The sequence below is a fragment of the Hyperolius riggenbachi genome, chromosome 5 (genome assembly GCF_040937935.1).
Source record: "Hyperolius riggenbachi isolate aHypRig1 chromosome 5, aHypRig1.pri, whole genome shotgun sequence".
In the NCBI taxonomy this organism is placed as follows: domain Eukaryota; kingdom Metazoa; phylum Chordata; class Amphibia; order Anura; family Hyperoliidae; genus Hyperolius; species Hyperolius riggenbachi.
Genome location: NC_090650.1, coordinates 250,674,371 through 250,689,303, shown reverse-complemented (window position 1 = coordinate 250,689,303; position 14,933 = coordinate 250,674,371). Strand labels below are relative to the sequence as shown.

The window sequence follows — 14,933 nt, the reverse complement described above, 5'->3', positions numbered from 1 at the left end:
TTTCTTTTTATTTTTCTTGCAATCCAGATTCAGATTTCTTTTTCAGGTGGATATATCACATAAAATTTCCCCCTGATTGACCTTGATAGGAAACAGTAGCAGTTGCCTAGAAATAAAATCCAACCCACCTATCGTGTAGGGTCTCTACTGCTAATCGTAAATTTTTCATTCATGCTGTATAAATCAATTTATTTGACTTACAGGACACCTTAAGAGGGATATGGAGACTGACATTTATTTCCTTTAAAATCCTGCCAGTTGCCCAGCAGTTTTGCTAATCTCTTTGGCTGCAGTAATATCTGGATCACACACCTGAGATAAGCTTGCAAAAGTCCGACTAGATTAAACCTGACTTCAGTCAGAAACATCTGATCTGCATGCTTGTTTAGGGTCTATGGCTAAAAGAGAATAATTGGTATGGGTTGTTTCCTTGTATATAGGTATACAGCAACACCTGAATATTTATTTCTACCAGTATCAGCAAGTTGGATACTTGGCAGTTAAGATAGGATGTTTATTCCGTTTTAAACTGCTGAATCTGTCCTGGAACATTGTAATAACACAGTATGTGACCTATGTGAAAATGCCATAATGGGGTGTTTGCAATAAAATGCGTTCAGCTTTACTTATTGTGCGGTAAGACTTTTAACGCACATAATTCTGCTTAATACAATGCTCTCTTCATTGTGCGGTAAAACATTACTCACATTTTCTGCTTACCGCAGTTTATTGCATACACCACTGTTTCCTATACTCCAGTGTTCATCCAACATCTTATCTTTTATGTGTACATTAACTTTGTACTTGGATAGCATGAGACTGCATATATTCTGTGATGATTTTTTTTTTGGGGGGGGGGTTGTGGTACAATGCAGCACTTTAAATGCTGCACTTTATTTATTTAGCTATTCAGATCAGTTTCATGAAGTGTAAAGTAGCATACATAAATTTCTTAGGGCTGAGTCACACAGGACCCATTGCTTTGAGCTGTGATGTGACGGACAAGCAACCTTGGCTACACTTTACTGGGAAGGCTTGGCTACATTCAATATTCAATATATAGATATACTGTATAGTGTTGCTGATGCTGAAACTAGGAAACTTAACCATTTGCCCTCCCATGAGACGAGTACCTACGTCCCTGCAAAACATCACTACAGCTTGCAGGGGTTTAGATACGCGTCTGTTGCAGCCGCACACTCCTGTTCGCTCCCGCATGCGTTCTCGAAGCTGGTCATTAGAGGGGAGATTAATGAATAAGATCGCAGTTTCCATTCATTGATCTAAGTCCCCATGTCAATGATCACCAGCATCAATGAGATAACTACGGTCATTGTAAAGAATAAAGGAACATGTCCATGTATTACTTCCTGTTAGCGTACTAATAGTACACACAGGAATGTAATGCGCGAGGACATCTTGTGGCCAAATAGTAAAATTACACCTACATAGTTTTTTAAATTATGTGCTTGTAATTAATGATGGATGTAAAACTGAAATAGTGCACCTTTATTTCCAAATAAAATAGTGGCCCCATACATTGTACTAGAGAAATATTTGAAATGTTGCAATAACCGGGACAAATGTTCAAATAAAATGTGTGGGTTTTATTCACAGTAAAATGTTTTATTTTAAAAATATAATGGCCGAAAACTGAGAAATAATGCATTTATTCAATTTTTTTCTTATTCCCATTAAACTGTAGTTAGACTTAAATAATTATTCGGAAAATGTATCACCCAAAGAAAGCCTACTTTGTGGTTAAAAAAAAAAAAGTATAAATAATTTCAGTGTAAACAATGCATCACGCATATACGTACGTATTTTTCTCCAGTTATGGGGAAAACATTTTGAAAAATCTAGAAACTAACAACCAATCCCACACACTGAAATTGCATCAAAAATTGGTCAGAAAAATCCGCCATTCCCAATCGACTTGCATGATTAAAAACGCAACATATTTTTTGCATTTTTCTGTACAACCATTCATTTTATTAGAGCTGGTAGAGAAAAGGACGGGAGGAGACCGGGAGCCCAATCTGGTGCAGTATCATAAGACAATGGATAACGGCAACTGTATAAGTGGCAGATATACTCACAAAAGTGGGTTGCAGAAGGGGTAGTGGAGATCAGTTTTAGCTGGGGGGGACAGTAAGGATTTGTGTAGCGGGGGGGGGGCATTGAAGATTGTTGGTGAGTGTTCTAGGGCAGTGTAGCTTAAAGGCTTTAGGGAGGGGGAAGCTGCCCAAGTAGTCCCTGTACCATGGGGGCAGGTTTACCAGGTTTAGTATAGTTTTTCTTTCCCTATTTTTTGTCCTCTAAACCTAGGTCTTGTGGTCTGACAAATACAGGTTAGGATGAATGCATGTACAGTGTATCAGTTGATAATGCAGATTTTTCTAATTCTGTTTTTAATCTTTGATGATGAAGCTGAGCACTGGTCTGTTTCCTGTGTGTGAAAAGGTTTATTCTGATTTCAATGCTAATTTTCGAATGAAACAAGATATGAAACTGGTTACTGTGGGCAATAAGCTTTCTTACCACATGAGTCCCAGGGCACAGTTTTATCACTCACAGGAAGAGCTGTCGGATGCCTATTTATTCTAGGACAGCTTTACGTGAGCAAAAATGGTGACTGCTGACCAATGGGAATAGCTTATTGATGGTGCTGGCCAATGTTGTCATTTATTGAATACACATAAAGTAAGTTTTAAGCCACTCCTCATTCTTATCAAATCTTTAAAGAAACTGTCTAGACCTCATGTTAAAATTGCACAAAATGCACACCGGTCTTTAAATGGAATGGTTGCGTATGTTAATAAGGACATTTTTGATCATGTTTTGTATTTCTTTGCAGGAAAGCCAAGTGGAAACGGGACCTCAGATCGGACTCAGTTGTCAGGGACATACAATGTTCGAAAGGGGAAGATGCAGTTACCTGTGAACAGATGGACCAGACGGCAGGTTATCCTGTGTGGAACTTGTCTAATTGTTTCATCGGTAAAAGAAAGCCAGACTGGAAAAATGCACGTTCTTCCTTTGATAGGAGGGAAGGTATGTTTTATAGCTCCCTGAATTCAACTACTACACTTTGAGGTTTGGCCCACTGCCTGATGCATTAGTATGAAGGGCTCTGTCTGGCCATATTGCCTTTTTATTTTGTCTGTTCAGTACTGGAAAAAGAAGCTGGTTGTTATAACTGATAGCCTTTTGACTTTTTATGTGAGTTCTATTTCTGAAGAGTTTGAGTTATGGTGAGTGACATTAGGGTTGAGGCTCCTTGTTCTCCAGGTGCTTTAAATGAAGTGTTAGATGACTAAGGTCCTGGTCTGTGGATTGCTAGAGAGTTCAGAATGTTTCATAGAAAACTCTGGCCATCTGTTTATTTTTTTCCCTACCCATGTGCTCCCCAGAAATAAGAAAAAAGTTTAAGATTTGTAAATACCATTATTTTAGCTTTTACAATCGTTGTAAATGCCTAAGGCTGGTTTCACAGTGGGACGTTACAGGCGCACGTTAGAGCAGCCTGTAACGCACCCCACCGCACAGCAATGAAAAATCAATGGGCTGTTCAGTGCCCACGTTGCGTTACTTAGTAACATTGCGCCATTAGACAACGTACTGCATGCAGTACTTTATAAGCGGCAGAGCCGCGTTAGACTGCTTGCACATGCTCAGTAATGTTGGGGAGGAGCGGAGAGCGGCCAGGCACATGGCTAATTAATATTCACTGCACTCAGTGACGTGCAGTGTTTACTTCCTTGAGCGGCCGCTCACTGCGGCGATTGGCCGGGCGGGACCACGTGATGCCACATGCGTCCAAGAGTACGCATCACGGACGCCAGAGTGAGCTGCACAACGCTGCTCACTCTGACGTCCACATTAGAGAGCACAAGGCGTTGCGTTAGGGGCACGTTATGCGACCATAACGTCCCCTAAAACGCAACGTCCTACTGTGAAAGCAGCCTAAAAGCTCTGTGCTTTTTTGTGTGTGTGTGTGTGTGTGTGTGTGTGTGTGTGTGTGTGTGTGTGTGTGTGTGTGTGTGTGTGTGTGTGTGTGTGTGTGTGTGTGTGTTTCAGCGTCTCACAACTTAGGTAAAAACTGTTTGCGATGGAGATGCATTGGAGAAATTAAGCCCCATCATTTTATGTCTATTTATAATTTTCTTTATGCACCAGCAGCCAGTGTCAATGCTACAGTTAAAAACCCCTGGGCAACAGACTTGGACGTACCTTTTTGGATGTCATTGTCTCAGCAATCCCCCACATCATGTTCTCTTTCCAAAGGGGAGTACAGATTATCTAACCCACATATGATTAGGACAGTTGGGCCTTTTTTCACAAATAGATGAAAGCAGTGAATTTGCATGCTAGTGGACAGGTGCCTCCCCATATGGCGTTAGATCTGAGCAACATAATACCGTTTTTCCATTAGTCCCACATGATGGGGGCTGGAGATTACTTCCCCTTCCTGAAAGGGACAGGAAATGCAGTAAGGCTTTAAAAGCACGTCACACCATGCAGACTTCAGTGCTTTTCCTGTCCCTCTCGGAATAGGAGGCAGTATGGTCCAGCTCCATCAGTGAGCTGAGGGTGAGTAGGCAGGCTGGCTTACCGCCGTCCGGGGGATGTCTGCGAGGTGGATCCTGGTTCGAGGGGTCCCGGGGTGGCCAGTCTGTCGGGTCCTCTCGCGGGGGGCCATGTGGGTGGTTATGTGGGGACCCAATGGCGCAGCTATCGGCTTCTGAAATAATCGTATAGTGTGTGCTCGGCGTCCCACATGGAGTGTGCCTTCTTCTGCCGGAAGTTGTCGGGCATCCGCAACTTCCAGCTAAGTCCGGAGACACTGATTGGCCGAGGGTTTGCCGTGCTGCAGGGGGAACCTTTTGGTTAGCCACGGTTGCAGCTGGTGCGGCTTTTGGAGGCGCACACTTCCGCCAGGTGGGACGAAGGTGGCCAGCGTGGACCGGAAGTGCACTGGAGCAGATTGGGCGCACCTGGAGGCTGGCTGGAGGCTGTTTAACTTTCAGTCTCGCCAGCACTCTGTCCCTAAGCAGCCATGGAGAGCGCAGCAGAGTCCTCTCAGGGCTGGGACAGCTCAGCAACAACTTCAGTGAAGCAGGTCGTATTATTTTGCTGTTTGATTGTTTGTTGATTTATATATTTGCTTATGTTTTGCATAATGATCGGTCTTGTATTTATTATGTGTTTTTACAGGATTCTAAAAGGATTCCAGCATCAGAACGTAGAAAAAGGGTCCTGTGGCATTTGCAAAAAGTCTTTCCCCTAATTATTTAAAGCTCCTTTGTCATGGTTGTACTAAGAGCGTGGTTGATGGGGAAAGGGAATCCTCTTTAAAAAGAATGATTATGTTTCAGGAAGAGATGGAGACTTTTAATAATTTAAAAGAAAATTAACTCAGAATGTACCTAGTCCTAATCCTCCTGTTGAATCGGGTTCACCAGTTATTGGGGGGGGCAGGATCCGCCAAAACTTGACACAGAGACTTCCTCTGACGGGGAAGAGGCTGGGGTGGGTACATCTGCCCAGGAGGAGGATATTCCTAGAAAAAGGAAAGGGAAGTTTACATTATTACCTGTGCAAACGGATGAATTATTGCATTTCATTAAAGGTGCATTGGGCATGTTACCTGAGGTTCCTAAAGACTCGTCGGTAGAAGACTAATTATATGAAGAACTGTTAGAACCTTTAGGTCCTTCTTTTTCCATTCATGATTCCATTATGGAGCTCATAGCTCAAGAATGGAAGGAACCAGACAAAAAAATTGCATTTCATAGGACAAACAAAAGGTTTCCTATTGACGATGTCAAATCAGAAAAATTGTTAAAAATGCCTAAATTGGATCTTGCTGTAACTAAACTGTCAAGAGATTCTCCCTTCCCTTTTGAAGACATGGGCAATCTTAAAGACGTGTCGGATAAAAAGATGGAAGCACTTTTGAGACGCGCTTGGAATTTAAACACTGCTTCTGAAGCGATCAGGATTGCGGCCAAATCTGCGGCTTTAACTGTGTAAGAAGATTTTTATGGCTAAAGGGATGGGATGGTGATTTGACAGCAAACTGTGTGCCCTGCCTTTTGAAGGTTATCTTCTTTTTGGCTCTGGTTTAGAACAAGCTCTGACCAGGGCATCAAAGTTTTTTTTCCATCAAAGAAAAAGAAGACTCTTCCAAGGAAAAGTTTTCAGAACTTTAGGAAAAACATTAATGGTAAGCGAGATCAGAATAAAAAGTGGCAGACTCAAAAGACAAATCAAAAGGATTTATGTTTAACCCTTCCCAATCCACTGCAGAAACAAAGCCTTCACAGCAATCCCAGCAATGGCTGTCCTGTCGGTTGGTTGACGAATTTCTTTCCTTTTTGGGAAAAGATAACATCCAACAGCTTCATTCTAAATATCATTGCTCTAGGCCTGAAGCTGGAATTTGTCAACCGTCCTCCGACTAAATTCATTGCAACAAAGAAGAGTCAGAGCACACAATTGCAAGAAGCTATGGAATCAGCTGTAAAAAATCTGTTTCAAAAAGGCGTGGTGGAAGTGGTGCCTGCTGTGGAACAAAAGAAAGGCTACTACTCTACAATTTTTTTGGTCCCAAAGCCCAATGGGGAATTCCGACCAATCATAAATCTAAAATGCCTAAACCAGTACACAAAATATCGCAAATTCAAGATGGAGACATTAGCGTCCACAATTCTTCTTCAGAAGGATTGTTTTCTCGCATCGATAGACCTTATAGATGCATACTATCACATTCCGATTCACGGGTTCTACCGGAAATATTTGAGGGCTGCAGTATGGGTTCACTCCACGTTGGTACATCTGCAATTCAAAGCATTGCCGTTCGGACTGTCTTCACCAAGGTGATGACGGAGGTGATATCATATCTGACGTTAAAGGAAATAATCATTGTACTATATCTCGACGATCTGTTATTGACGGCTCGGGATGCGATTTTTCTCTCAGGAAAAGATTGTACTGGTTCAGAGTGTCTTGATGAACGCAGGCTGGTTGATAAATGTAAAAAAAATCAGACTTGATCCCAGACCAGAGAAAGGTCTTTTTAGGAATAGTGCTGGACTTGAGGGCTCAGACTTCGTTCCTTCCTCAAGACAAAGTGGAGTCTCTGATTGTGAAAGTCGAGCAGTTTCTTTCCGCAAAGAAAGTGTCTATCAGACAAGTAATGTCACTACCGGGTAAAATGTCCCCCTGCATTCCTGCAGTGAAATGGGCCCAGGCAAGATTCAGAATCTTACAGCAAAGTCTCATGTTGCAATGGGATGGTCTTCAGGACTCCCTGGGCAATCCCTTTTGGGTATCAAGCCCAGTAGTAGATTCCCTTTAGTGGTGGTTGAAAACAGAGAACCTAGAAAGAGGGGTTCCTTGGTTAACGAGACATCAAGTAGTCATTACTACAGATGCAAGCGGACAAGGTTGGGGGGGCTCACTTCAGATCCCAGCTAGTTCAGGGTCTTTGGTCTCCCCTGAAAAGTTCCTTTTCCTCCAACCACAAAGAGCTTCTAGCCATTTGGTATGCCCTGAGGGAATTCGAAGTTCATCTGGTAGGACTAGACATTCTGATCATGTCAGACAATCACACAGCGATATCTTACATAAATTACCAAGGGGGAATGAGAAGTCCACCTCTGATAGCATTAGCTCAGATCATCTTTGCCTGGGCAGAAAAGACAGTGAGGTCGCTAAGGCAGTCCATCTAAAAGGAAAAGAAAATCAGTTGGGCGATTTTTTAAGTCGACAAAGTCTGAGGCAGGGGGAGTGGAGTCTGAACCCTCGAGTCTTTCGCCAAATCTGCAACAGATGGGATTACCCATCAATAGACCTTTTCGCAACTCACAAAAACGCGCAGCTTCCTCTGTTCTTACCACTATGACCGACGGGTCATCCAGATGCGTTAGACGCATTCCTGCAGGATTGGGGGATGGAAAACGGATTTGCGTTTCCACCACTAAACCTGATAGGCCGAGTGATTCAAAAGATCGTATCCGATCAAGCTCAGGTCATACGAGTGACCCCGTATTGGCCCAAAAGGGCTTGGTTCTCGATGCTCCTGTCATTATCGATTGTGGAACTGTGGAAACTGTGAGTCAGGACCTGTTGAGTCAGGGACCAGCCAATCACCCAAATCCAGAGCAATTGGCTCTGACGGCCTGGCTATTGAAAGGCTAAACCTTCAAAGGAAAGGCGTTTCAGGGAAGGTAATTGAGACTCTGCTTCAATCCAGGAAGCAAGTCACTTCTGACATTTATCTTTGTATTTAGAAATATTTTTGTAGATTTAATCTAGACAAACAAGGGTTTATTGAGAAATTATCAATTCCCAATGTTTTGTATTTTTTGCAAAACTGGTTTGATATGGGCCTGAGGTTGAGTACACTAAAGGTCCATATTGCTGCGTTATCGGTCTTCTTTGACGTTTCCATAGCGGTGGATCCGCTAATTAAGTGTTTTGTTAGAGCCATTAAACGGAAGTCAGCTGTCAAGCCGAAAGCAATGGCTCCCTGGGATTTAAATTTAGTCTTAAACATGTTGACTGGTGAACGGTTTGAGCCTTTACAAGACATTCCCCTGAAATACCTTTCCTGGAAAATGTGCTTCCTTATTGCAATTACATCAGCTAGACGGATAGGAGAAATACAGGCGTTATGTATTTCTCCTCTGTATATGACTATTTCAGAACAAAAGGTAGTCTTTAAACTTCAGAGTTTTTGCCAAAAGTGGTAACTTCTTTTCATGTTGAGCAAGAAATTGTCTTGCCGTCTTTTTGTTCGAATCCGAAAACTCCAGGTGAGGAGAAGTTTTCAACACCGGCTGCTGGAGAGATACGCAAACAGCGCACTTCACTGGCGTAGGCTGGCCACGCCCCTTGGAAGGTCGGGACCTACACCGGCGAACGGAGGAAGTTGAGGACCTCGGCGTGGGAGCGATTAGAGTTTCTGCAGCTGTGGGAAGCCCCAGGTATGTATAAATAACTTTTAATTATTCCTCTCTGGTTTCCTTTAAAGCTTCAAAACCCACTTTAAGCAACTGGTTGACTCAATTTCATTAGCTTATACTAGTTCAGACTTGGTGCCTCCAGTAGGTTTGACGGCACATTCTACGAGAGCAGTATCCTCCTCTTGGGCAGAAAAGGCATCCGCTTCAGTCTCTCAAATTTGCAAAGCAGCCACATAGTCTTCTTTTCATACTTCTATAAAGCATTATCGCCTAGATCTGCAGTCGAATCAAGACATGGCTTTTGGAAGGAAGGTTCTGTCCGCTGTGGTCCCGCCCTGAGGAGGTAGTAATCTGGAAGTCTCTCCAGCCCCCATCATATGGGACTAATGGAAATCCAAAGTTACACTTACCGCTAACTGAATTTCCATGTAGTACAACATGATGGGTCTACTAATACCCACCCGGAATGGTGAGTAAAGTAGAGATTAAGTATGTACACATGCAATATGACGAGGTAATCGGAAAATACACTGAGGTCTGCATGGTGTGACGTGCTTTGCTTTTAAAGCCTTACTGCATTTCCTGTCCCTTTCAGGAAGGGGAAGTAAACTCCAGCTCCCATCATGTGGTACTACATGGAAATTCAGTTACTGGTAAGTGTAACTTTGGACTTCGCCACTGGTTACTGGTGCCGAGGTGATAGGGTCTGACTTACTATGGTATATCCAGAGAAGCTTTTTAAAATTTCTCTTAGGCAGGAGTCACACCTGAGTCTGCAGAAAAAGAGCAACATTTTTCCATGGTCAAATTTGCAGAGTTGACCGACGGCCAGCTGAGAGCAGCTCACTGTCTGCAATAGGGAATCCCACGTAATGTGGGGGGAAAAACAGCAATGTTGGTATTCATTTTTTTTTCTCACGCAGCGAGAATGCACATTACCTTCCCTTCGCTGCGATTGCCCATAGGGAAGCATTGTATGCAATTTCGCATTAGAAAAAAATGCACACGATTTTTGGCAAATGTGACCCCTGCCTGAGAATTCTTTTCTGGGTCATTTTATGTCCTACTGTGGTTATTAAATAAGCAGTTTTGTGATTCTATCCTCATGAAGACGCATGAAGGATATGCGAGGTGAGCAATAAAATCTATCTTTACTTACTTGGGGCTTCTTCCAGCCCCTAGAAGTCATTTGTGTTCCTAGGTTCAACAGAAAGGACTCCAGCACTCTCCATACAAAGCTTCATTTATTTATCGTGACATACAGGTACAACAAAACGCCCCTGGTCTACAGCTGTTTCACGTGGTATACATGCCTCCTCAGGACACGTGGGGCCTGTCTAATACAACTCCCATCTACCTTTATACAGGTGTCCCTCATCGCAGCTCCGGTCTTCTCTGGGGTCCTGGTGGCAGCCTGTAAGGATCACCTACCCCTGTGGGTCAGTGTCTTCTGTACATGAGTGGGCATGCCCATGTCATCTGGAGTGTACTGCATCTGCACAGTACGCTTCCAGTGATATTGGCGCGTTCACGCATGGACCGGGTCCGCGCATGCGCAGAAAACACTAACCTATCAGTGTCGATGATCCTTAGAGGCCAACAGCGGGACTCTGGAGAAGACCAGACCTTTGGCAATGGACAAAAATGACTTCAAGGGGCTGGAAGAAGCCCCAGGTAAGTACAGATAAATTTTATTGCATGCCTCGGCTCTCCTTTAAGAAACTTTGTTACATAAACTAGGGCTGTGCTTAATTTTTTTTTTTTTAAATTCTTTCTGTGCATCTTCATGCAACTACAATCATACTATAAATACAAACATAATACAGAGGATTCTGGGGATACCAAATGTATGTAAACTTTATGCAGTGACAATAGGAATGGTCCATAGTTAACTTTGCTTTCAAAAACACATTTAAAAAACCTGCGGAGCACTCCTCTCGCATACCCCAGCACACTCCAGTCATGCCTCACCCACACTGGTACCGGTACCACCACACTCCAGCTTATCTTCAGAATGGGGAGACAGATGGTGCCAGGATGCATATGATAAATGGCTTCAACCAGGAAGCCACTTCTATGCTCACTGTGAATGACTAATAGGTATGCAGAAAGCCATGTCCCGGCTGGTATCTCACCAATCCCATGACGTCTTAGACCATTCACGGCTGCAGCCTCTTCTGGTCATCCAGAGCGGTCTCCTTCCTACAGCTTACTGTGCAACCCAGTCAAGAATCAGCGACGGGAAGCAGTAGCCACATGGAGAATCAAGTGTCCTTACAGCCGATCAGCTGGTAGAGGCGCTCAAACGCAGAGCAGGATGTGACTCCGCCCACCAATGTGTTGCGTCCGCCCACTGCGAGCTTCGTCAGGGTGCCCTACAATCATACTAACAATTTACATACCTCTCTGCAAACCTAGCTATGATCTTAGATTACTCAGATAAAGGTGGCAAATCAGCTCCGAACAGCTGTCCATTTTAATCAGTCCAGATATTTTCCCAGCAGAAGTGCTTGGAGATATCTGGAAATGGCTTAATAAATGTGCCTAGTTACTGTTTCAATGTGTGTACAAGTGGTTTCTTGGTACCTTGTGGTACTCTTCAGGGTCATTTTGAATTTTGTCTAAAATTGTTAATAAAGCCTATACTGTACATTGCATTGTAGGTACTCTTCAGGGTCATATTTTTTTTTTACTAAACTTTTTATTAAGTTGGCTCATAGTGGAACATAAAAAACAATAGTTAGCAGTATTGGCAAGATACAGAAGAGACAAACTATACATTTCTGTTTTCACCCTCCCTTAACCCCTATGCTACCCCCCCCCCCCCCCCGGATTCCCTCCTCCCAGGTTCCCTCCCCTCTCCTCCCACCCCCACGAGCCACTTCTTTGGGTAGTTCGCCCGTAGTCTATACCTGATTAAGTTGGGAATTTAGCGTCTAGTGAGTACTTTCAAAGCACCTAGAGTTTCTCCAATGTCCTCCAAGCAGTACCAGGAAGTGTACATAAAGTCTCTCATAAGAGCCTCAATCTGTTGTGATGTAAACTGATGAAGAATAAAGTTCCTCCAGGTTTTAAAGAAAGACTTTGTTTGTAGTTCTTTTGCCTGAAGAGTGTTTAATCATTCCATTAAGAAGATATAAGAGAGTTCCTTTTGTATTAAATTGATACCTGGAGGAGTTGAGTCAAGCCATTTACATAGTATTGCTCGGCGTGCCGCTATTAAGATAATGTGGTATAAGGCTGAGGGAACAACCAAGGGATCAGCAGAGGCAGGACTTGAATAGTTAAACAGTTACAAAAGATTAGATTTCAATATTCTTTTTTTTACATATCTTGTTAGCATACCTGATGACTTTGTCCCAAAAATTCTGTATACTAGGACATTCCCACATGCAGTGAAAACGCTCTGCGTCTTAGTTTGCACTTAGGGCACCAAGGATTATAGTGAGTAGGAGGATTTTTATGTTGAAAGCGAATTTGCCTCTATGTGTAAATAGGAGATGGGACGATCTCCATTTTTCATCTTTGATGACCCTTCTAACAACCATGTTTCCTGCTAAAATTTTTCCCCCACACAGTCTTCCTGGAGTATGTCTTCCCATTTACTCATAGCTTTATCAGCAATAGCTTTACTATCTAGATCTCTGAGAGCCTGGTAAAATTCTGCCAATGTGCGAGCAGAGCTACCAGGTTTCAAGATAGTGTCAAATTTTGTGGGAGTTATAATATTTGGTGAGCGAAGGTTGTGTGAAACCGTAGAGCGTACTTGAGCATAGGGCAAAAAGTCACTTGGGGGTAACCCAATTCAGGGTCATTTTGAATTGCATTGTCTAAAATTGTTAGTAAAGCCTATAATACTTGCACAACTGCAACTGGTAGCAGCCAAAAAAGAGCACAAAACTAGACTATTAAAGAAATGAGACAAGACTATACAAGATGGCAAAGCATAAACTCCCTAACTTACTACATTAAATCCTTATTAAACTGCTATTAATTGGGGTTGTGCTGGAGGATGTGAGCAGACACACCCTGCTGGAGCTCATGCCTGGGTTAATCCAGCTTTCTCATCCTGCATGCCAAAGTTCTACTCACCATGGCTTTACTTAATCTTTGAAATCCCAACAAACTTCTTGAGTTGCCCCACCGAGAGAATTTATGGATTTCCATGGCAATGGGTTCTATAGTAAGTGAAAACCATAGTTCCCACAGGTAGACCCATTCTATTGACTCATGCCTTTTTAGCACCAGCGAAGCATTATCATGTATAACTGAGATTTTTGTGAATAGGCATCCTAACGTTGAAGGCTGTACCCTTACCAGGTGTGAACCCTTGGTGTTCTGAAGGTTGAGTGCATTAGGCAATGATTCACCCTGCCTGCAGTAAAGATGCCAGCATCTTTGATAAGGTTAAGATGTATGATATTTTAATTAGTAAAATGTGGGTGCTGCATAGTACATTAGAGGGACTATGCTTGGAAATTGAAGAGTCTTATGTAGACACAGTTTTTAAGGTGGCCATACACTGATCGAATCTGATCAGAGTTGGATCGTATGGCTGCCTTTACTGCAAACAGATTGTGAATCGATTTCAGCATGAAATTGATTACCATCTGTGAAGCTGCCAGTATAAATAGTAGCCAGTATTTTATTACTAATCTGCCCAATCAAAATACCAACGATTGCATTGTGTGTAGGGACAGTAAGACCCCGGGTGGCAGGCATAAAACCACCTATTATTGCGAAACTTGTTCACGCAGGCCCGGATTACACCCATGAAACTGTTTTTCAATTTACCATACCTAGGCTTTCTCCTCTACCAGCCAATAGAAGATGCCAAACTGTCCAAATAAGGTATCAAATTAAACGTTATGTGTTCTTTAAAATAAGATATACCATGTTACGGTGTTATGTTCCATGTTAAAATGGGAGAGAGAGAGTAAGAGGGAGAGCGCATTTCTTTAAAAAAAAAAAACTCCGAGCAGAAACGACTTCCTTTAGGAAAGAACTCCGAGTGGAAAGGGTTAAAGAGACTCTGAAGCCTCCTAAAATGTCATTTTTTTATTTAACAATTCCTTTCTACTCTATCACCCCAGCTAAGACGCTGCATCCTCGCGGCAGATCGCTGTATCTAAGCTCCCCAAATACCGGGGCAAAAATCCACGATTTTCAAAGTCGTGGATTTTGCTTCCTTGGGGGGGTGGGGGGGTTGAGCTTACCGCTGTAGCTCTGCCTCCATTAGTGTCAATCCCCGCTGATCGCCGCCTCTCCCCCATCCCTCTCAGTGAAAGAAGACAGAGGGGTGGGGAGAGGCAGGAATTGCCGCAAGTAGAGGCAGAGCTACAGCACTAAGCTCTGCTTCTACAAGTAAGCGCTCCCCCAATATTGCCCCGGGGGTTTAGATACAGCGATCTGCCATGGCAATGCAGCGTTTTAGCTGGGGTGATAGTGTAGAAGGGAATTGTTAAAAAGTGCCATTTTATGAGGCTTTAGACTCTCTTTAAGGGGTAAAAAACTGGAAATGCCATCCAAGGTATTGCCCGATCCTGCAACTTCCACCTCCGCAACATCTCCAAGATCTGCCCCTACCTGTCCCCTGACACCACTTAACTCCTTATCCATGACCTTGTCATCTCCCGCCTAGACTACTGCAGTTCTCTTTTGTCTGGCCTCCCCTCTAACCGTACTGCCCCACTTCAATTGGTAATGAATGCGGCAGCCAGACTGATACATTCTTCTCATCGCAGCGCCTCTACAACTCCGCTCTGCAAATCCCTACACTGGCTCCCCATTAGCTTTAGGATCAATTTCAAAATGCTGTACTTGGCCTACAAATCAGTGCACAAGACCTGCCTGACCTACATCTGTGATCTGGTCTACAGGCACATACCAGCCCACCCCCTCTGATCCTCCAATGACCTGCGCCTAGTCGCACCACGCATATCTCAGTCGCATGCACGATTG

General features: G+C 43.3%; 1 protein-coding gene across 1 annotated transcript in view; it reads left to right on the top strand.

Moving 5' to 3' along the window:
- Positions 1–14,933, top strand: part of PHLPP1 (PH domain and leucine rich repeat protein phosphatase 1) — a 232,367-nt gene that overhangs the window by 109,913 nt on the left and 107,521 nt on the right. Inside the window, exon 2 of the mRNA XM_068236762.1 lies at positions 2,858–3,054. Within this exon, the coding sequence (XP_068092863.1) occupies positions 2,858–3,054 (197 nt within the window). The remainder of the gene's footprint in view (positions 1–2,857; positions 3,055–14,933) is intronic.